The sequence below is a fragment of the Miniopterus natalensis genome, chromosome 5 (genome assembly GCF_054644295.1).
Source record: "Miniopterus natalensis isolate mMinNat1 chromosome 5, mMinNat1.hap1, whole genome shotgun sequence".
NCBI classification, from domain to species: domain Eukaryota; kingdom Metazoa; phylum Chordata; class Mammalia; order Chiroptera; family Miniopteridae; genus Miniopterus; species Miniopterus natalensis.
The window spans coordinates 54162247-54186692 of NC_142085.1; the positions used below are offsets into that span (position 1 = coordinate 54162247).

General features: G+C 33.8%; 1 protein-coding gene across 2 annotated transcripts in view; it reads left to right on the forward strand.

Annotated features, from left to right (window-relative positions):
* Nucleotides 1-262: 262 nt before the first annotated feature.
* LIN28B (lin-28 RNA binding posttranscriptional regulator B) overlaps nucleotides 263-24446 on the forward strand; it is a 74497-nt gene continuing 50313 nt past the window's right edge. Inside the window, exons 1-2 of one of the 2 annotated variants that reach the window (XM_087817535.1) lie at nucleotides 263-1022; nucleotides 1880-2067. In XM_087817535.1, the coding sequence (XP_087673661.1) occupies nucleotides 1013-1022; nucleotides 1880-2067 (198 nt within the window). In that variant the 5' untranslated portion in view covers nucleotides 263-1012. Of the gene's footprint in view, nucleotides 1023-1125; nucleotides 1546-1879; nucleotides 2068-24446 lie in introns of those variants that run through there. The other variant, XM_087817534.1, reaches the window with a different exon arrangement.

Genomic DNA, 24446 nt, shown 5'->3' on the forward strand with positions numbered 1-24446 from the left:
CCCTACCTCGTCTTGCTCTTGGGGAACAATCGCCACTGATTGAGGTTCACTCTATGTTAAGCTGGAAAACTGGGCTGTTATTTAGGAAGTCATTAATCACATCTCCTCCCCCGGAAAGAGATGGCGGAGAAACCTGTGAAGTACAATTTCTTACCAGCCCCCTCCAAAATGTTCCGAAATGATCAACCTAAACACAATTTGACTACGTGAAGGTGGATAGGGCAATTTTTCCAGTAGGATTTTATTTTAAATGTGAAAATTGTTAGGGCACATCCAGGCAATCGTGTGCTTTTGTGTTATTGTAGGTGTTTATTATCATTATATAAACTTTCATGGGGATGTAATTAGATTTGATTAGATCTTTTGTAAATTGTATATTTTCCTCTTAAGAACTGAATTAAATAGGAGACTTGCGTCCAAAGCAGGTTTAGTGCTGTCGAGCCGCTGAATTTTTAAGGGGGGGGGGAGCGTCACCTCGGTTGCTTTATTTAAATGGCTTTTCCCCCTAAATGAGATTATTTGGACAGGCTTGTGTGTCAGGCACGCGTGTGCGCGTATACGGCTGTGCCGTTTTTCCAAACGAATCACAAGGACCCTCCATTGTGTTTAAGTAAAAGCACGAAATCAGCATTCTGATTTATCGTAAAGAAGCGTCCCAAATTGTCTTTAAGATAACGCGTTTGAGGTTTCCCTGTTCATTCATAAATTATTTTGATGTCAGCATAGATGAAATGGCGATTGGTTATCTCTGCCTCTTGCCAGCCCCTTAAGGATCCGAGGTGAAATTAGTAGCAAGAAAGCATGTAATTGACAAAGTCACGTGTGCTCAGGGGGCCAGAAACTGGAGAGAGAAGAGGAAAAAAAAAATCAAAAGAGGGAAAGCACATTAGACCATGCGAGCTAAATTTGTGATCGCACAAAATCAAGATGTTAGACTGATGCAGAAGATCACTCCGTTGCAAAGGGAAAGTTTTCATCTCACGAGTTCGGAGCAGAGGGCCCGTGGGGCAACATGGCCGAAGGTTAATTTTCTTTTCTATTGTTTTACTGTGATTTTCTCTCTTCCTTTCTCTCCCCCCTCCCCCCTCTCCCACCCTTCTTTGCCCGTCTCCCCCTTCCCGGTTACACCCCAATACTGGGCACTACCCCACCCTCCGTCGCGCGAGGGGGCTTTCTGCAACCTATTGTTACCGATCTCCAAAAATGTTTTGTACCGCCCACACTGATTCACAACTTGAAAAGCTTTCAGGGGGCTATTGTTTGAATTGTTTGAGTGTGATTAAGCGCAGTTTCAGTTAGTGAGCCCAGGAAAACTTTGATACACCTGCCCCCTCCCCCATCCCACCCCAACTTTAATGGAAAGTTATGGGGGGAGGGGAGGGCACATTGCAGATCACCCCGGATTCGCTGCCGCCGCGTGGGCACTGAACTAGTTCTAACCATCTTCGCGATTCCTCTTGCCTCCTGGTGCCCGCCCGAGAGAAAGAGTTTTCGCTGAGAATTTCTCTTTGTCAATGGGATCAGTGCTAAATCAGCAATGTGCAAGTAAAGTATCTCATGCTGTACTGTAATGTGTGGCTGAAAAAATGGAGTTTAAGTGAAAAAGTACACGTATGTACAGAACCGTGGAAGTGGATGTGATCAATAGAACAGTGTGGCTCCCCCTCCCCCGCTTCCTCTTGGAACCCTTTTCCCTTTCAATATTTTCTTTAGACGAAGGAATCAACCATTTAATCGCGTTTTTAAAAATTTCCTTCTCTTTCCCTTCCCTCGCCCCCAACTAGTTTTTTTGTGGTTTTGTTCCCCCCCCCCCCTTTCTTTTTCAGTGAACTGTATGGCAATACAGAGTGACTGACTTTTTTTGTCCTGTTCTACTCAGGCGGGGCGAGCAAAGGTGGTGGAGAAGAGCCCGGGAAGCTGCCGGAGCAGGCAGAGGAGGAATCCCAGGTTTTGCACGGAACTGGCCACTGTAAGTGGTTCAACGTGCGAATGGGATTTGGATTCATCTCCATGATAAACCGAGAGGGAAGCCCCTTGGATATTCCAGTCGATGTATTCGTACACCAAGTAAGCCAAAGTTTTTACCCCCCTCCCCCTTCACCTTTTCCACGTGGAGGAGCTGATACAGTAGTTTTGTTAATGGCTATACAATAATGCGTCCTTAGGTGTACAGAAAGACGAAGTTCCTCCTTATAGTCACAAGTTGATACAGTGTTTAGGATATATGCATGGCCCCCTTCCTGGGTATTTTTCCTAAACAAAAAATGAAATCAAATTTGACTGCTTGGGTGCTGGTTGACTTTATTAGCAAGTTCCCTCTCCACTCGACAGCGAAGTTGCAGTGCTGTAGTTTCCGGTGTTATCCGTTACAATGTACTCTGTCGCCTACGCCTGGCGAAGGAGTAGGTAGATGAATGAAGAAACGGTGGCCGTTTTAAGTTTTAAAAAAGCGCAAGTTTGCTGTTAAAAGAAATCTGTAGGTCTTCGTATTTTAGACATCTCTAGTCTACTAGTAGTTTCCCCTGTTGTTTCATCTCTGCCTGCCCGGTGGTCATTTGTAGATGTAAGTCAAAATAATTTGATTTTTTCAGTAAAATAAAGTAGAACACTGTTGGTCTAGTATGGATTTGAGTAAATGTAAGAGTGGATGCTTAGTAATCAAACATTTTAGAAATGTGCTTCGTGTAGGAAGGCATACGTCCAAGGATACTGTCTCTTTAAGAGACTGAACTCAAAAAACATGTGGCCAGAGGCGGCTCTAGCTTGTGTGTTTAAAATGTGCTAGTCTGCTACTTGGGGGTAAATTTCCACCATTGCTTATGGTGTGTTGTAATTTTTTAAGATGCTTAATACCAAGCAGAATGTTATTGCTTCTCATTTTAAAATTTTTACGCAGAAACAAATTAATACCTCATCCCCTTTCAACCCGCTCCTCTCTATTACTTAATCTCTTTATAGTAAAAAAGATATTTACAGTTTGCAAGCTTGATCATTTCATCAAAAGAAGTTAAAGAACTATTAATTCTCTGTAATAATTCTTAGATAGGAGTCAGGGGATTAAAGAATAAAGAGGTTTACTTTGTCTTGACATCTAAGTTAAAAAGAATTCAGTGAATGGCTATCAATATACTACAGGTTGACTGACATAGATACACGCAGGAAATAGTCTGTTTGCGTGAAAATTATATATTTTATTTGATACTATGTTGCATGTTCCTGGTAATATTTACAACCTCCTTTCCCCCTAAGGAATATCATCTCCAAATTAAGTATATAAACAATAGAAACATATGAAACCATTCTGTTTTGATCTGTTGTCCTGTGGTGCTTGGTAGCTTCCTGACCTTGCTGTGTGGTGTGTGTTTTCCTTTCCTAAAGGCCTGGCCATCATTATTGGCTGTTTATATGTGGAAGGATCAGCATAATCTGTGAATTGAAACAGGGTTTAAATACATAAATAGAAGTGCACAGACAGGCTACTGAATTTTATGCCTCCTACTCTATATTGCAAAATGAAGCCACATTTTCTGCTTTTCTCCTTTCTAGACTGAATGACTGAAATCATTGACAGATCCAGTTCTGTCAGGCTCTGGCTTTCCCCCCTTTGAACCTTCTTTAGGTTGTTAAATTGTTCTTTACGATCTCATAAATTTGTTTTATAGATGAATGAAAAAAATAGCCCTTTTCTTCTTTGATCACACCTTGTTATAATTTGGTTTTCTATGTTTACCTTTAATATATTCAAATATTAGACATCTTATTAATCAATATTAATGTTTAGAACCATGAGGCATCTGAATTTAAGCTGTTTAATGGTTACATGTTGATAAACATTCCTATATCCACTAAATTCAGAAATATTATATTGCTGAAAAAGTTTTATAGAGAGCCAACAGTTTCTAGTGTACAATAATTGATTATTAAAGACTTGCTTTAATCTTCCGTTACACATTATGTGTTTACTAAAAAACAATATTAAAATGACGTGATAAAATGCTCTTTAAATATGTGTATTTGTACCCTTTAGAAGAATATATCTAGATACATTCTTAGGAAGAAGTATGTAAAAAGTCAATAAAACTTGAGTATTGGTGTTTTTGTGATGTAAACAGCCAGGCAGTGATAATCTTTAACTTTAAAATTAGAAAGTGATATTTTAGGGAATTTTTTTGGATGATTACAATATTCGGTTTTAAAAATATATCTAAGTGGGGGTTTTACCTCAGGAAAAATGACTTAGGTATCAGTTGCCTTATTTTTTTGCATCTTCACTTTGATTCCTGGGTTTCTGTCTTATATTTTGACTTAATATATAATTATATGAATAATTGTTTAGAAGGCAGGCATCCTACTGATTTTAGCCAAGCAGCTACAAGTTACATTTTAATGGTCATAAATGATGTGTGTAGGTATCATGTGAGCATTGCTTTTGCTTTTACAATCAGAAAAATGATCTTATTTTAAATTCAGGACAAATTTATAAACATCTTTTAAATATTTTTAATTAGTTTTGCTGCCATTTTTACTGTCTGAGCATTTTTGAAAACATACTCAATTTTATGTATAGTTATAAATTAGATTCACTCCATTATGTCTTTATACTCCTATGTTATGAAAGAATAGCCATGGATATTTAGGAGGTTTAAATGTTTTCCTGGACCAATATGTACTCATTATTTTAAATATATGACAGCTGTTTTTTGAGTGCTCAGAAGTGTATGTGTCATTGGAGTTTTAAAAAATACTTGAAAGTGTGCTTTTAATATTATATACTTGGGGAAATAAAAATTAATTTTAGTTTCTTTAAAGTGGTATTTTAAAAAATTCATGCCAAGTCACCCAGGATATATACTTTTTCTTTTGAAAATACTGACTGGAAAGAACTGCACATCAAAAACAATTAAGTTGCTAGGAAATGAAGAAAAAAATATATATATGTAATATATATAAATGAAGAAAATGTATACATATATTTATATATATATTAAGTAGATTTGTTCATTGTTACATAGATCTATTTAAAACTTGTTGACAATAATACTATCAAACTTCTATATCTCTAATGTCACCAACTCCTCCAAAAGAAACCCATAACTTAGGTATTGTACTTCTCTTTAGACTATTTGATAAATGCAGTGAAATTCTGCTGTCTGAAGATGGTGTATGACCATTGGTGGTTTAAAACGACTGTCTCATTTGACTTCCTAAGGTTAACCTGTGATGTGATTTAAATGGTCTTATTTTTATGGACTATTAATGAATATATATGTATTCTGACACATGTCAATACTGAAACATTGATTCCATTCAATAAGGAATATTTTATTTTTACAAACTTAACAGAAATATATAAATATCGTATTTGTGAATTTTGTCACAGTGCACAGTCTTTGAGCTGTTTCTTAAAATATTTAGTATTTGACAATTTTGATGATATAGTTTGTCAATAAGATAAATTTGTAGGAATATCTTAAGAATCCAATAGGAAATAGATTTGTCTCTCAATTGAAGGAAGGGTATACATGGTTATTACAGATTTGTAAGCCTAGGTTTCTGCTAAGGTAATTTCATCAATGAGAGTATAATTATTTTGTAAGTGCTAATAATTAATACTCCTATCAGTTTACTATTATTAATACATTTTTTAAATGTGCATCCACAGTTAGATTGTGGGCTAACATGTTTAAATTATATAGAAAAGTCTCTGTCAACTTCTAGAAATATTATAAGTTTTTAATAGGTCTTTAAATAATGATGGTTCTTTAGACAAATTGCATGGTAATTAAATATTAGAGCTTTTCTGGGGAAGGGCAACATTCCCCAATAACTACCTGTTGATATTTGCTATCCTCTAAGTTTTCCTTACATATATTTTGACATTTATTTCCAAAGTCATTATTTCACCTAATAAGATAAAAGGAGCATTTGAAATTTATTTTGTTTAGGGGAGAAATAGAATCCATTCTCCTTATTGCCCTCTCTTAAGCTTATTTGCATAGTAATATTTCTTCACTTGTTGGTTACATTTGGAATTCTTGGCCATCAAATATGATACAAAGAATTTTTAACATAAATATGTTCCTTTTTTTCACAATGTATGTAAGAATTTTTTTCAAAGACAAGAGTAATTAAAAATGATTGCAATTTACTATTGCTCAGTAGGCTTAAATATTTTTTAATAATTTGGTTTGGAATTTTTCATTTATCTTTCTAGCATTGATGTTTTCTTCCTATGCTCTGTATTTCTGACTTTTAGTTTGATCTTTATGGAGGATACAAATGACCATATTACAAGGATTTTATGTTACTTTTATTACTTTACTTAGAAAACATCTCAAAGAGTAATGGAAATAGAGAAAATAAGAATAATTATTGTAGCTGAGATAAATTTAAAGCAGTTCATTAAGAGTATAAGATATGAAAACATTTGTAGATGACTAAATTTATTTTTTATTTATTTTTAAATTTTTATATTGATTTGAGAGAGAGAGAGAGAAAACATTGATTTGTTCCATTTATTTATGCATTCATTTGTTGATTTTTATGTGTACCCTAACCAGGGATGGAACTCACAACCTTGGTTTATTGGATAACACTAACCAACTGAGCTACCTGGTCAGGGCAGAGATGACTAATTTACATATGTGAAAATTTTAAGTGTTATACACAATTCAGTTGACATATCATGAAGTTCGTATCTCAACGTTTTCAATATTAATTAATTATAGAACTTATGAAAACAGAGTTACTTCAATATGTTCATATTTAAGGGCTTTTCATAGGATTTCATCACTAATTTATTACTATATCTGCTTTTGTCATAATTAGGATTAAAACATTTTTACATGCAGAGTAGATGTGGTTATTATTATTCTCAGGACTGTTGAATATTTTAACTTCAAAAAGCTTATTTAGACAAAGAGAAATATTAGAAATTTTAAAATGTGAATGTATAATGTTATAGTTCATTACTTAGTAAGTTATGCATTTTACTATTTTGAAAATAGTTCCTAAACCTATCAAATTATCATGATGATTTGCCCAGTTGACTAATTTGGAAGAAAGCCAAACAAAATGCCTTAATCACATTTAAAGGCGTTTAAGTCAACGTTTATAAGACTGTAATTGTTTTATAAAAGATATTGTATACTTTCCTTCTGATTTTCAAATACTGGTCTATTTCAAGACCCTGTTTATGTACTTCTAAAGTCTTACTCAATTTTAGCATGAAATGTGAATTGGGTATGTATTTAAAATATAGTCTTCCCTCCTTATTCTAAAGGTTATTGCTGTAACAAATATTTTCCTCTTTTTTATTTTTGAATCTTTTTTTTTCTTTTAAAGATCATTCACAATAAATGAAGGCAATTCAGCATAACATCTTTTAACCTATCTTTGACTCATCTCAGAGTTCTTGGGTTTCATAAGAAGTTAAAAACTTTGTTACCTACACTAAACATGGTAGACTAAAAAGTGTGTCCTTCATTGTAAATTTTGTTACTTTGGGGCAGGAATGGAACCCTTATTATTTGAATTTCGTTGGATTTTTTCTGTTCAGAAATTATGTAAATATGTAAGATAGTTTTGTATATCTTAGTTGAATACTGTGATTAACTTAAAAGTTACCAGTTTAAAATATGGTGTATTGTGTTTTTATTTCTGAGCCACGTATAACCTAAACAAATAAAGTGATATTTCTACTTAATTAAACTGGAAATTTATTACATTAGATGTGATATTCTATAGACTTGATTTGGAATTAAATATGAAATACCTTGAGATATTTCTCAATGAATTTTAAGTAACAAGAAGTTCAGCTTGTTCAATATATAGTTGCTATAGGTTCTGGCATTGTAGCATATACAGTTCATGAGAAACTTAAATGATTCTAATTCTTCTCTAAAATAATTTGATTGTAACATCTAATATCAGAAAAGTTGATAACAATAACATATTCAAGAAAATACCTTGTAGATCAGTGAGGTACATATAGAAATGATCTTTTAATGAGTGTCCTGTCGAATGAGTAACAAGTGTTACCTTGCCTTTTGATACATCTCGATTAATCTTACCTTCTATCTAGCACCAACTGGAAGATAATCTGATGATTCCTCCCCCACCCCACCCATCAGTATCTAAGTAGCTGACAATTTGGAAATGTTAACTAAATAAGATTAATAGATAATTGATAGATTTAGTCTTTCATTTCTTTTTTTAATCAGCTGTACATAGGAGTAATCATAGTTAACTTTTTAGATTGTTGTAAGGAGTAGAGATGTTACATAAACTGCCTTGCAAGTACGTGTTGAATAAATAAACTAAAATGGAAACTAGTCTTTGCCACAATAAATTCATGTTAAGTTATATTCAATGACATATTCATGGTGGAAAATTAAATTGGTATCTTCTTTTATGTGCTCTCTTTAAAATTGGGTAAAATTACATAATATTAATAGCTTAATTTCTCTTGCAGTAAACTACAAAGCTTTTTATTATAATTTTATCATATGTAATATGGTTTAAAGTATCAGGATATAAAATGAGGCTTGGAAATATTTTTGTTTTACAGACATTTTTAATTTTTTGTTGTACCATGACTTTTTACCTGTGTATTCAGGGGTACATATCCAGTTTGTGTATTCTTCAGTATAAGTTAAGGAAAAATTTTGCTCTAAATAGACCTGCTGTGATAATTTAATATCCATTGCTGTATTAATAATTATTTAACCCTTGTGAGATACTATATAATGGTATAGAGTCTGGTTAAATAGATCAATATTCAAATCCTATTTTATTATATGTCTGAAGGGGAAGTAAGTTACTTTGTCAATGTCTCAGTGTCCTATAAATGAAGAGACAAAAATGTATTCACCTATGGAGGGTTGTTATGAGAATTAAGTGTTATTACACATGTAAAACCTTTGACACAGAGTTTGGGAGATAGTAAGTGCACAACAATATTTGTTTACATAGTCATTACAAAGTTGAAGTAGTGTGGTAGAGCGAGGGAGAAAACATTGGAAATTAAGATTTGAGTTTGGCTCTGCTGCTTGGTTGGTAGTCACTATTGGCTAGTCACTTCCTCGGAATTTTAGTGTTTTATGGGTAAAATGTTGTCAATTAATATCTTTCCTCTCTATTTTTGAGGGATAAGCTAAGAATCAAGTGATATAATATACATGAAAGTAATATTAAAACTGTAACAATCACAGGTTTTAGTTTTAATCTTTATTTTGAGCACTATATTTTTATTAATACTTTCATAATGTAAATCATTGTCAGAATTTTTTTTTTCACTTAATTTTAAAAAAGTCCCCAGCTGAGGTTATTTTTTCTATTGATTTTTTTTGTTTGTTTTTTAGAGTGAGTGGAAGGGAGGGAGGCCTCAAGGGAGAGAGAGAGAAACATCTATGTGAGAGAGACACATTGATTGGTTATCTTCCACACCCCCACCCCCCCCAACTGGCCTGGTGATCGAATCTGCAACCCAGGTACATGCCCTTGACAGGGAATCGAACCTGCAACCTTTAGGTGCTCAGGCTGACACTAACCACGGAGTACATGGGCCAGGGCAATTGTCAGAATTTTTATTTTTTTAAATTTTTTAAAATGTTTTTTTTATTGATTTCAGAGAGAGGAAGGGAGAGGGAGAGAGAAATAGAAACATCAATGATGCCCTGCCGGGCTTGGCTCAGGGATTGAGCGTCGACCCAGGATCCAGGCGATCGGGGTTCGATTCCCAGTCAGGGCACATGCCCGGGTTGCGGGCTTGATCAATGACTCTCTCATCACTGATGTTTCTGTCTCTCTCTCTGTCTCCTTTCCTCTCTCTGAAATCAATAAAGATATATTTTTAAAAAAAACGTCAATGATGAGAGTCATTGATCCACTGCCTCCTGCTCGCCCCCTACTGGGGATCAACCTGGCAACCCGGGCATGTGCCCTAACTGGGAATCAAACCGTGACCTCCTGGTTCATAGGTTGAAGTTTAACCACTGAGCTACTCCAGCCAGGCAGAATTTTTAAAAGATAGTGAGCCTGTGTCATTTGTTTTATTTCTTGCCTTGTCAGCTTTGTTGAGGTATTCTGATATAGAATAAAATTCACAGCATTTAGGTATACAGTTAGATGAATTTGACAAGTTCTATAACCAACACCGCAATTGTGATACAGAACATTAAATCACAGAAAGTTCCCTTGTGCCCATGTGTAGTCACCCTTGAAGAGCGAGGCTCAACTGTCCTATATGATTATTGGTATGTTATATTACTGATTAACTGACCTGGTTCCTTTCAACTTCATCTTGTTAGATATGGCTACTATCTAGTATCCTTTATCAAATTCAATTCACATTTATTTTCACGTGTTTTGTTTGTTTCTTTTTAGTTATTTCTGCTTGGAAATTATCTTTACACAAGTAGTTTCTGTGCTTGTGAAAGTGAGATTAATTAGTATGCATTTCACTAATCTTCAATTTTAATTTCATTTATCCTTATGGTACTGTCCATAGAGTATACACTCATTGCTTACCTAACGGGAGGATTTTGGTTTATTGATGTTTATGTTTCTTGTGGGAAATTTAATGAATTTCCGTCTTAAATGAGTTTTTGTATAAATATTCTTAGAGGTGTAAATCATTTGACAAGAGGGCTTATTTTCATATAAAAGTATTACCTTTTTATGTATTCAACTCTTTTATTGATCACACACTAAGTGTGAACTATTGTGTGATTAGATTTGTTTTGCTCTCCAGCTTGCTATATATTTTTCTGTTTTGTTCCTTTTAGCAAATTTATTAATAAAAATTTTCCAATTCTCATTCTTTCCATACAGGGTATGAAAGGAAAGGATCATTTTTCCAATATATATTCACTTTATTTTTATATAACCTCTACACACGTAGTTGGAAATAACTACGATTTTAAAAAAATGTTAGTTTTCAAAGTTTGAGCTAAATACAATGATTTTTCATCAATCTTAAAATATATAGTTTTCAGATTTTATGCATAGAAACTATCTTTACCAATGCTTAAATCATATTATTTTATTATGTTATTAGTAACATACTTAATTTTTATCAGCTGCTTTTACCTTTTGTTATGAGTCCACTTTTAGAAATCAAAACCCACTGAGATTTATTACTTTTGTTCATCTTAAAATTGGCCTATATTTCATAATCTTGTAAGTTTATTTTGATAATAACTTTAAGATTTTTGTTCATTTTTATTGTGCTATATTATATAAAGACTATGTAAATTTAAAATTAATTTTACTTTGGGCATGTTTGTTTATGACCACTTCTTTCCTTAAGCTTTGTAAGCAATTCCCCAGGCCATTACTGATATGTTCCCAGATATTATAATGCCGAAATTCTTTTAACAGTTTTTCATTCAAATGAATTATTTTTATCCTTAGTTGAATCTGTAATAGAAAATTGACTGGTCATTTGTGTCACCTTAAATGATTAATAGATTATTGATATATGTTAAAACTTGGAATGAATTTCACCAACTTTTTACTCAAGGTTTGATTTTAATAATATATCATTTTGCTTATAATATGGAAACACTGGTGCTTGGAAACTAATTCCACTTTTCAGCAACTCCTTTAAATATATTAAATTATATTAGAGACACATACCTAACAGTTCAGTGCATTATATTTAAAAAGATAAACGAATGAAATCTTTTTTAATTTTAGCAAGAAAAAAGCATCTCTTTTTAGAATTGGTTAAACTTTGAGCCAGAAATTTAATCACAGTACTGACCTCATTTTTTTTGCTCTCTAATTAAAATTTTAGTTCAATGCTAAATGTAAGGACAGTTGGATTTGCATGTTCGCTCCTTTCACTGTTTCTTCCCCAAGCCATTGAAGAAATCTGAATGGTGAGGAATTTACGCCCTTTGGCTCAGGTTGCAGACCCACTTGATCAAGCCTGAGAAGCTGGGGTCAGAACTATTCATCGCTTATCTTTTTCTTGGGCCACTTGTAAATCCTGCCTTTCTGCTCTAAAAAAAAAAAAAAAAAAAAAAAAAAAATCTCTTTATATTAGACTTATAATAAAGCCAGGAGTATAAAAAAAAGGTTGATGCTTGATTGTGACTGCACATGGGTTGATTTCACTATTTTTAGAAGTTTTTCATTGCATTGCAGCTTATTTCATGTATACAACTTTATTTAAATGCATGTTATTTCATAAGATATTTTAAAACTATTCTGTTGGTAATGAAAATCTCTCAGGTTGAGATTTTACACCTTTGAGATGTAGTGATTACTTTTAAGTAAATTGAGTTAGTTAATTTTAATCAGATCTATAAAAAGCCCCAAAGTATTTTGTTTTGATGTGGTTAATTTCCAACATTTATGCTGACACTTAAAACTTGTCTGAATCAATTATAGCACAAGTTTATGAACTGTATCAATATGGTGTAAAGAGTTTAAATACAAACCCAGGTTTAAACAAACACAAAACACTTTGTTCTTATCTCAGCATCCTTTAAAAGTATACAGCTCTGGTTCAGGACCTCAGGACCACCCATTACCCTGGACATTGGATACTCCTATTTATTCAAGAAGCTTGTGAAGTATCTGTGTGCCAGTGGGGGATGGTGTGTGTATCTGTGTAGGAAATCATAGTTAGGTGATTTTACCCCAACAAAAGCTGCAACATTGTTTATAAACTGAATTATGTCCCAGTAAAATGTTCTAGTTCTAAAATCTAATTTCAATTAAATGCTTGTTATTTTTTGTAAGCCTTGTTTGCAGTTTTCACATTTTTGATGCTTTCAGAAGGCTAAAGTGGGCCCCCATTAAGATTAACCTCAGTCCATTACAGCTTTTGGCTTGCAGGCCCCACCCATTGGCCTTGGACAGCTAATACCAAGCTTTTGTTTCTTCCTGTAGAAAGGAAAGGAAAGAAAACTGTTCTTTCTCTTTCATTGTGTAAGTCACGTGACTTCCCTTTTAGTTACAGATAGTGCTGAAGTGAATCTCAAAATGAACAGACTATCAAACTTTTATGTTTATATGAATGTTTATTGAAACCTGCCTCTTAAATCATATTTTTTATACATTAAAATATTTGTTTTGAACCACTATACCTTATTTTACGTTCATACTGTTGTTTTTAGGAAGCTAAAAAAGATTACTAAATAGGTTTTTTACATAATACTCATCTTTTTATCTACATTATGTATGTTTCACAGTGTACTTACTTTTCTATCAGTTATCTTTTAGCATCATTTGAGGTTTTTGAACCGTAGCTTATTTCTCAGAACTCAGTGTAAATAAGTAGGGGTGGTGGTTGAGATGATTTTAGAAAGGAAAAATTGCTTGTAGGGTAAAAAGAATCATGTTTTATAGGACTGCATGCAAATATAGGAAAGAATTAATTGAATATATATTTTTGCTCTTCTGTGTTACCTCTCTATAATAATAAGCAGTGTAGCTAGCTGCTAGGGAAAAAATGCTGTCTAACTCTTAGAATATTTTTATCAGACTAATATTTCATTATAAAGTTAGATAACATGAGGATAAATGATATTTATTCCTAATTTGGTGATGTAAACATGATATTATAATTTACTATTAAATATTTACTTTTTAAAATTATCATAATTTGTTCTTTAGCTATTTTTCCAAACATTTAAATTCTATTTTAGTAAACAGTATAGCTGTCCTCATATAATAAGTAAAATATTTGAAACAATGGTAGTTTTAAAAGAAATATCTTCTCAATGATTTTTCTATGTTTTTGGGGAGCATATATTTTCATGCAAATAAGTACTTTTAAAAGACTTAAAGGAAAAATACTATTTTTAAATCTTGCATGCATTTTAATTTAAAATACTGTGTTTCAGTAAAGTGTTGCAGACTTGTTATAGGTCTTAAAGGGCAGTGATATTTAATCCTATGATTTGCTATCGATCCAAGATGACTTGGTTAATTTGATTTGAAAATATGAAAAATTTGTTGAGATATATAGAAAAGCTTCTCCATTTCTATTCATAACAGTGGTTATCAGCTTTTCAGTAACTGGGATCTGGTCATGAAGCCTGGAATGTGCTGGTTCATGCTTTCATTGACATTAAAATTTATAGGAAGTGATTTATTTTGCATATGCTTTACAGTTGAACATTTCAACTTCAGTTTAATTGATTAATTGATGCAAATGTATATTAATATATTAGTTAATATTTATATTGTCACTAAAATTTTGCTTTGGGGAAAGTTTTAGGACACTACATCTTTGAAATATGTGATACTCCATTTACCATTTGGATAGCAAAGTATTCATAAAACATCAACAGTTTATTATTAACTACTGTATTAGAATCTAGTACTGGCAGTATTGTTGAAATAATCCATTTAGGATCTTAGTGTTATTGTGAGTTTAAAATAAAAAGATTAAGAAACATAAACCTAATTGTAAACATTGGTACAAGGTTTTTTTGTGTGCCACATCTTTTTTCTCACCCTAACAAAATCTGATAATTGAAAAGTGAAAAGTTGAGCGTTTTTCACTTTATAACTCTTTTCTTCCTGCAAAAGTTTTCTTTCACTTGTGTGGATAAAAGTAGTTTTTAAAGTGAATTTATATGGCTTTAAGTGTCTTCATGTTTAGTCAAAAGTACAAGTCTCATTTGTGGGAGTAACACCGTTTGGGATATTGCTACTTGTTTTCATGTGGTTTATTGTAAATATACAGTTGATGATTATTTGTTCTCTGGATTTTCTTTCTCTTAAAATAAACTTTATAATAAATGGGAAGTAAATTTTCACATCATTGAAATATATGAAGGGCCAAGTAAATATGGACATTTGTTTCAGTGCATATTCTGTAGTTTAAGGTTGGATATTTATTTTTTAAAGATAGCATGATATAAAAAAAATTTTAACGAAAAATGTTTGGGAAATTGTTTTACTAGGCAGTGACCACTCTTCCATCCGCACTGCTTTTACTTTTAAAAGTATCTGTTCACTATTAAACCACTAATATTCCTGAAGGTAACCAGGATTTCCTATGAGATTCAGTGTTCAACATATATTCAGTTACCCAAGTTTACAAAATTCAAACAATTTTTAGAAGAACCTCAGAAGACAAGAAATAATGTTGTCAGAGTGAGATTTTAACAGAGTAGAATTCACTATTTATATTTTCCAGTTTTTAACTAAATTGGAAAAAGAAATAACCCATGTTATTAAAGCATTAAGCTGTCCCCAGATTATTCCCTGCCCTAACATTATCACTTGATCTGCTCCCAGGAATTATTAAGGCCTAAGTGGTCTCTCTCTTAGTCTCCTTCTCCCCTTCTTTCCCCCTCCCCCACTCCCATTCGGGAAGGAAGCCCGAGGCCCTAGCTCTTAAGAGATACCAGGAAAAAGCAATCATTCAGCAGAAAGTGTCTGTCTTTAGCAGAAGTATCATCATCCCTTGGAGAAGAGTATAGTTGAGAAGAGGTTGTTAATATATATGAAGATAGCAAAGTTTTTCAAATTTATTCTTAATTAATTAGAATTTAGTTTTTGTATAGCTGGATATTGTTGTCATGAAAACGAAGTCTACTTTGTTCAGGTATTCGCAAAGTCAAATCCAGTCCTTCATCACTTTTCTCTCTTTACTTAGCTTTGGTTAAATCTTCTATACTTTTCCTAAAGGCTGTTGCCAGTGATTTTCCTAATATTGAAAAACAGAGTGTGTTCTGAACAAAAGCAACGGACATTTAGGCAATTTTAACATTTTTAAACACTTGTAGTATTTGTAGTATTTACCTAAATTTCCAAAGAAAGTATATATGAAATATTTTACTCTATATCATCTGTCATCTTTGTAAAGATAATGTTTGTGTGTCTAGCATATTTTTGCATAGAGGCTTTTTAAACTACAAACTGACTCATAAAGTAGGCTAACAATGAAAATAAATTGATATTCATAGGTCTGGAAATGTTTTCATAATTCTTTAGAGAGATTGTCATGAAATCTTTTTTTTTTTTTTTGGTATGGTTTCAGGATGAGTAAGAAAATGCAGATTCAGTGAGGAAAACAATATGAACTGAAGGGCCCAAGTTTCTTCCATTGTGCTCACAATGTCTATTTCTGCTAGCATTTTTTCATCTTCAAGGGCAATCCCTTTACTTAGCTCCATATGCATTTGTTCAGGTCTCATGTACTGCTTGACTCTAGTTTGAAAACTAGGACAGAATGGTCATGGAATCTTACAGTTAGCTTAAAGAGGATTTCAGAAATCAATTTATATCTGAAAAATAATAAATGAATATTACATAATACTTATGTTCTATGGAATAAACCAAAGATATTTTGAAATTCTTAAATGTTATTTAAGTCAAGGGTAAATATAAAAATGTAACAGCAAGTATATTTTAGGGAATATAAAAATGGTAAATATAAGTAATCTTTTCAGTGAATAGCTTTAAAAATCATGCTAGCTTGTAATCACATACTCCTTTCTATTGGGCCAACCCCTCACCAGATCAAGAAACATTTATATTTGTTTTAGCTGCTTGCTAATACTAGGTTGCCACCCCTGCCATTCCCTGGGAGAGACCCCAGTTTGCTACTATTTGATCCTATCTCCCGATCATCCAAAGACCCTGGTATAAACTCTCCTCTACCAGGTCTTCTGTTCTGCACACAGTACTGTGTCTTTCCCTTAAGTTTACTTTTGGAAATCCTTGACCTCTTTCAGAATCTAGCCCCAAATTCAGGTCCTTCTTCCTTTTTTTTTTTTAAATCCAGTACTTTTTCTCGTGCTTTTCAGAGAGAGTGGAAAGGAGAAACATCAATTGGTTGCCTCCCGCACGCGCCCCAACCAGGCCCGGGGATCGAACCTGCAATTGAGGTACATGCCCTTGGCCAGATTTGAACCAGGACCCTTTAGTCTATAGTCGGACACTCTAACCACTGAGCAAACCGGCTACGGCTCAGGTCCTTCTTTCCTGAAAGCCTTTCCTTATCATTCTAGCTAGAATTGTTTTCTTCCTTCTTATAAACTCCAAAACTCTTTATAAATGGGTCACTTGTCACAGATAGTCTTATGTTATTTTTTGTTTTCTTGCTGTCCTGCTAAATTGTAAATTCTGAGTGGAATTGTTCTACCAAATTTTGTATTCCCTACAATATGTAGGTCCATTTCTTTTCATATAATCTCATTAAAACTTTAAAAAAATTATTATTTTTAATCCTCACTCAGGGATCTGTTTTTTATTGATTTATTTTTTTAGAGAGAGAGAGAAACATCAATCAGTCGCCTCCTGCATGTGCCTCAACAAGGGATCAAACCTGCAACCTAAGTATGTGCCCTGACCAGGAATTGAACCCTTTTGACGGACAAAGCTCCAAACAGCTGAGCCACCTGGCCAAGGCATCAACTCAAAAACAATTTTTAAACAATAATAAAAGTATAACATTAGGAACATTGTCCCCTATCTGCCATTAGATTAAAAAATATGGATTATAGGGAACTAGCTAGACTTCCGTTGTTCAAGAGAGCATATGTGAATTCTTGTTTAAAAAACCCTAGTGTTCAACTTATACTCAGTTTCATTTTAATTTTACTCATATATGTTCATTATGAATTGAGTTATATATGATAAACGGTATTTGTGGACCAGCAACATTTTTAGGCTTTGTCCCTTTATTACCAGTTTACTACTAAGTCTAAAGTGTCTAGTTTATTGGAGGCGAAGGACTTATCTGTCTAATTCTCATTTTAAATCCAGAGAACATTGACATGAATGTTCAATAATGTTTTAAGTGGCAATATCATTAAGGATATGAGATGGTAATAAATTCAAATAGTGGAGACCTTGAAGTAAGATGGACCTGAGTTTGAATCCCAGCTGCACTGCTCACTAGCTGTTTGAATTTTGCCACATTACCTTAGATAGGAATACTAATTTTTTAAGGTTGTGAGGATTCGAGTTAATGTATTTTTAGTGTCTAACCTAGTGCCTGTAAAGGGAATAAAGGGTATCCTTACTGTAATCTTTTTGTTTTTTTAATTTTTAAAAAATATAGTGCTACGGTTACTATAATGCAGAGAAGGATATCTGGTATAAGGATGACAGAGCCAAGACTTAGATAAATGGGAAACACCACACAATATGAAACTTAATGGAAGAAAGGGTAGCTATCTGCATCTTTGTGAATGACAAAAGCAAGCAGCATAATGGGTAGGGGGGTCTAGTCTTTCTTGATAGCCATTTGTGTGAGAAAGGCCTAGGGTTTTTATACTAGGTACTGGTGGTTGCATACCTGGTATTCCTTCCTTCTTTCTGATCAAAACCCCAATTCTTTCTTCATGTATCCATCTGTCTCCCTGTGTCCCTGGGAAAGATTGACTCCATCCCTAACAAAAAGGGTAGTTCCTGTCAGTCTGAGTACATGGCATTCTCCTCGCAACTATTGTTAAGTTGGCTTATTCAGTCTTGGGGGAATATTTATTTACATTTTACTGCTAACAGACTGTTATTTTACTTATGTGATTCTTACTTTCTCTCTGCCTTTATTCCATTTCCTTGGGCAGCAGAACTGGGACCGGAAAGTTAGGCAATCAGATAAAGAAGCTTTAGAGTTAAAGGCCGGCATATGATAATAATCTGACGTTAGGGTCTTCCAGAGGTGAGCTGCTGCAGGTGGGTCACTTTCTAAAGGGCATCTGGTAGAAGACAGTCTTCATCAAGACTTAGTTCCATCAGTTTACTCAAGAAACAATTATTGAACACTTAATATATGAGATACAGCAATGAGCAAAACAAAATGAATGGAAATGCCTGCCCTTGTGCACCAACTCCCACTCCCCTCATCTCTTACAGACCTCATCTCCTCTGTAAAATTTGGGAACATAGACTAAAAATATTTAGTGTATGAGACAGCATCTTTAATTTTTTTTTTTTATCCTCACCTGAGGATATGTTTAGTGATTTGAGAGAGAGAAAGAGAGAAGCATCGATGTGGAAGAGAAACATTGATCGCTTGCCTCCCACACACTCCCGGCCTGGGGATTGAACCCACAACCTTTTAGTGTATAAGACAGTGCTCCAGCCAGCTGAGCCACCCTGCCAGGGCCATGTTCTCTTTAAATGTCCCTTTCTCAACAGTGATTGATTCATTATCTGCTTGTCCACATGTTTATTAGTTGTCACCCATGTATCTTCTTTATTCCCTGAGATTCTCTCCCCGCACTCAAACTGAATTAACCTTTTCATATCATGTCCACGTACATTGTTGGCCATCCTACTCATTCACTCAACAAAAGAGTAGGCACAGCCCATCCCTAATCTGTTATTAATTTTATTCCTTCCATATATTAAAAGATATGCCTATTGTTATTTTCTGCTATGTTTCGTGCTATAAATTTTTTTCTCTTTTCTCCTGGGTGCTAGGCCCATTCTTAACATGATGCTAATCAGAACTGAGGTTGAAAGCCACAGTGGATTCGGAAACATCTAATTTCAGCTAGCAAAAATACAGCATCACCAAGGATGCAGGACATATCCTTCAACACGATAAAGTCACCTTAGCCTCTGCCTCCTTTGTGCTATTACTTCTCATCTTTTCTACAACACTGCTATTTTAAAATCTTTCACTCATTTTTCTCTTCTCACCACTTTGTGTGTGTGTGTTTTTCTCATCTTTCTCAACTTCCACCCCCACTCCCTCTTCCTGGTGTAAAGAGCTTCTGTAGGAAATTGATAATGGGTGTCTTTCTGCTTCAAAGTCTTTAACACATGGAGCTGGCTGCTAAGAGAAATTGACCAGGTTCCTGTGATCTTGTCAGTTTCTCTGATTAATCAATTTTCCTTTACTGGAGAAGCTGCTTTTAACAAAAGAAAAGTAGCTTGAAATTTCAATCATTTCCCCATTGCTGCGTAGCTTGTATCTGTTCTTCAGTTCCTATCACTTTACCTTTGTGTTATAAACTTTTAATTCTTGGCTTTCAGTTACCTCATTTGTACTGGAGAGTGAAGAGCCAATTTCATGAATTTTTATCTCAGTGGTTCCAGCTAATTCTAATAGTTGTGCAATTTAATTTATAAAGCTGCTTGCTATTCAGAAGGCAAGAATTGCAAATCAAAATGAGTATATTTCTTTCCTCAGTCTTGTTGACTTTCCTGCAAAAACCAAGGCAAAACAGTTCCAAAGCACTTAGAATGAAATCATGCTGTCATAGAAACGAATGCAATGAGATCCAGAGAAACTATATTGCTTTTTATAGAGATATTTCTTTAAACATGGCATGTTCTGTTATGCTTAGGTACAGAGTTAAAAGAATTTGTCTTGAGGTCATGGACAAGTTTGAGCAGCCAAGTTAGCCTGAAATAGTGTTATAAGATCTGATGAGAAAATTTGCAAAGTGGCAAAATGCATTTAGAATATCCCTTCGGCATTACATAAAGGTGTTTGCATGTAGTAATATTATATATAGACAGGATTGTCATAGGAAGGAGTTAATTTGAATGGCCTTAGGCTCAGTGGTAAGATTGAAGGATGGCAAATGCTCTTAAGCATGTTTTGCAAACAGATACTTCGATGGTATATTAGTAAGTGTTCCCTGGAAGGAAAAAAGTCCCTTTTTAGTAAGCTTGAGAAATTCTTGGTTATACAAAATTCAGTCTGCTTCTTCATTTAGTATATGACTTCTCAGTGCCTTATTTATTTACAATTAGTCTCCACAATAGTGATATAGTATGTAGTGTTTTCCATAAAGAATTGACTCATGGGACATGGTTCCATGGAGGCAACACTAAGTTCTTAGCTGATGGCCAGTAATCTGTGTATTAATCAATATTAACATCTTTACTCTTTCACTCATAATTTATCATTAAGTTGAAAGAAATTAAAGGTCTTTAAAATATATCCTAAACATCTTTAGTTACATAATTTTATGTTATAAAGCCAGAGACATAAGTAATATTCAAGACATCCAGAAAAGCAGGGAGCAGAGTAGTTCATCATATAAAAATAGCCTAACAGATGAGCTAAAATCATGTAAGTATTTAGAAAATATCAAGCAATCAAATGGACATCTAAAAAAAAGAGTGAAGATAGCTCCAGATTGGTAAATGGTGGTAGTGGTGGTGATGGTGGCGTAGGGAAGCTGAAAATTGGCCAGGGTAGTTTCTGTGTCAGGTGATTTAAAAAAAGCCAATTGGTGTTTCTTTCCCTCCCTCTCTAAAATAAATAAAACATTAAAAAACACACAATAGGTGATACATGTTTGTCTTACTCTAGCAGCTTCTGGCTTCTGGCAGTGGCCTCTGGCCTGTAGCACCTGACTGGCTTTCTTTTTTTTCTTTTTTTGCATAGTAGTGAAGTTTGCTTTAAGGCAGCTACCCCAGTTACTCAACAGGATGATATGAGGTATACTCTCCTGGCAAACTTTGGTGTCCTAGAGCAGTGATTCGAAGCTTTTTTTTTTCAATTTGTAAAATTTCTGATCTGTAGCAGACTAAATACTTTTGTACAAATGCTTGCCTCATTTTATATACTTGTCATGGTCTAGTAAAGAACAGCTTAGTGACCAGCACCAATCCTCAGACCACACCAGTGCTTCTACCTTGCTCTCAACTTGAAAATGTCTCAGCACTTACAACTCCCTAAAGTTCTTCCTACTGGGAATGAAACTTTTTATTCCACAAGTAGAGGAAAAAATGATTTAAAAATATAAAATCTGTATCACTGATTATAATTTTGGTAATGCGTGGACCAGTAAACATTAAAAGAAAAACTGGGGTGATTTGGTAAATGTTTAATAATTGGCTTTCCCCCAAAAAGTGTGTGTTATAAATTTCACTGTTATAAAGAATGTAGAACACAATTTTCAAATAATAATTCATATATAATACTGTATTTTAAATTCCATGAAGCCAGTTGATTCTTACAGATTGCATTTGTTGATTTTTTTTTTTATGAACGCATATCTGTAGCCACAGATATAACTGATGAAAAAATGTAGTTCTTACATGAATGGTAAATGATTTTTTAAATACTAATGAGTAACACAAAAGTAAAACAAGAAAGACAAAGATGTATGTCAAAACTTTATTGTGAGCGACTACTGATCCAGAAACAGAATTTTGGAAAGTATTGATAAATAATATACTGTAAGAATATTTCCTCAATTTTTGTGCTATTTACAATATAACAGCTATAGTCATGATACACTGTTAAATTTAATCTGCATTATTAACATTTTCACCATTACTTTCCTAAGTGTCTAGACAATCAACAAAAGAATAAATAAAGCCTCGACTTACAGCATTTGCCAATTTCCATGGTGTAAATGCTTCCACCATGGCCAATATCAAGAGATCAATGTGATATTAGTGAATGTGGATTTGAGAAGAAATAGACTGTAACGTACCATTATGTAGTAATTCCATTGTACAGATTCAACACTGTAACCTTAAGAACATAGATAATAGTAAAATGTAGTAAAATTAAGAAGTAATGACTTGAGCCCTGGCTAGGTGGCTCAGTTGGTTGGAGCATTGTCCTGTGCACCAAAACTGCGTTTTTGATTCAGGGGCATATGGGAAGCAGCCGATTGATGTCTCTCTCTCCCTTTCTGGCCCCCTTCCTCTTCCTTAAAAGAATCAATGAACATATCCTCAGGTGAGGATTAGTGATGAGTATTTTTTTTACCATTTTTCATATAATTTATGTCATTGCATCTTTTTATAGTTTAATTTTTAATAATAGCTTTTGTTTAAAAACTGTCTTATGGATTATAATTATAAATCTAGAAGTCATCATATTTAGGTGGTGGTGAAAGTGAGGTAGAGAGCATCACAAAAGAAGAAAATGTAGAGTGGGAAGGATCCAGGCACAGAATTTTGGAAAGTATTAATAAATAAAAGAGATTAATGACATATCTATGGCTCTCTTTGTAGTGATTTAAAGATAAAAATATTTGAATCCACAAGATTCTTTCTTATGGAATTAAGGAGCAAATGTATATGCGCTTATAATAGAAAAAAGCAATATATAAGTAAATGTGTGAATGTAATATGAACTGTAAAAGTATATACTGAAACTAAGGTTGGTTTTAGATAATAGAGACTTTTTAGATGTGTGTTTTAAAGTAAATTTTAAAACATATAAATACATGTACTATATATATAGTGCGTGTATATATACATACATACATATATGTATAATACATATATAAATAAATGCCATCAGGAACACATCTGAACCAAACAAAATTGGATTTACTAACGTGACAGTGAGGGATGGGGCACATCATGTGGAACCTTGGAGTGTCTTAGTGAGAGGCTGTTATAAAGGATTTACAGGATTTGGGTTTATGTTAGGTGATTTAAGAAGGAGTTCACGGAAGCAGAAGTTTGTCCTGGATTGGATGCTGTCAATAAGCAGGAGTAATTCTGTGATTGGGTATCTTAAGAACTCCTACCTAGAAGGCAGAAAGAACATAGTGGTACCAACTGGAATTGGTAAGGAAGCAGACATATTAGCCAGAAAAGGAGAGTGTTTGACCATTTTGGGGGTTGGACAGTGTTCTTTTTGTCTCTGTTTAGATAAAGTCACAGAGTGGCCTTGTCTGATAGTGGCATTCTCCGAAATTGTTTACATTCAAAATAAAACGTTATGTCATGAACACCCTGGCAGAGCTGAGTGCCAAGCCAATTCCCAGCGGCGCAGGCCTCACTGATAGCGACAGGCCAGTCCCCGGCTGCAGCGGCTACTTTTTTCTTCCTCCGTCTCTAACACCGAAAGGGAGGAGGTTCGGCAAAGACTTGGTGGCAGAAACAAATGTTGGGTGTCCTTAGGAAGTGTCGTTGGGATACAGTAAGGATAGTATTGAAGGGAGGTGGAAAGTTAAGCAGAGACCAGATGGTGAATGGTTTTAAATGATAACTTTGAATATAGTTCAGGTAGATTCTTGAACCAGGTTATCGTATGGTGAAATTAGTATTTGTGGACAATACAACTGCCTTTTAAAATTATTAAAATCTAAAACTGATTTTAATGAACATTACCTTACCTATAATTCAAAATAACATCATTTTTCTTAAAGTATTTGTTCATATGCTTTTTTACATTATTATTTTATATTATGAACTTAAAAAAATTTTTGCTTACTGAGTTCCGTGTTTTTACCTTGTTAAAAAAGGATCATCTGATAGTTGTCTGTCAGTCTATCAATTTTCCCAGGACGTAAAAGGCAGTAATATAAAGAAAATGGGAAATTGGGGGGATAAAGAATTAATAAGCCTCTTTTATTGATAAGATGGTGTAAAGGAAGAGAAGAATTAAATACTCTGAACCCTTGATGGTGATAAAGTTGAACTGTATATACATGGTTTCTCAGTTAGACAATATTATAATACAGTAATAACAAAAGTATGTAACACCCACCACCACCATTTCTACAAGATATTCTAAAAGTTGTAAAATACAC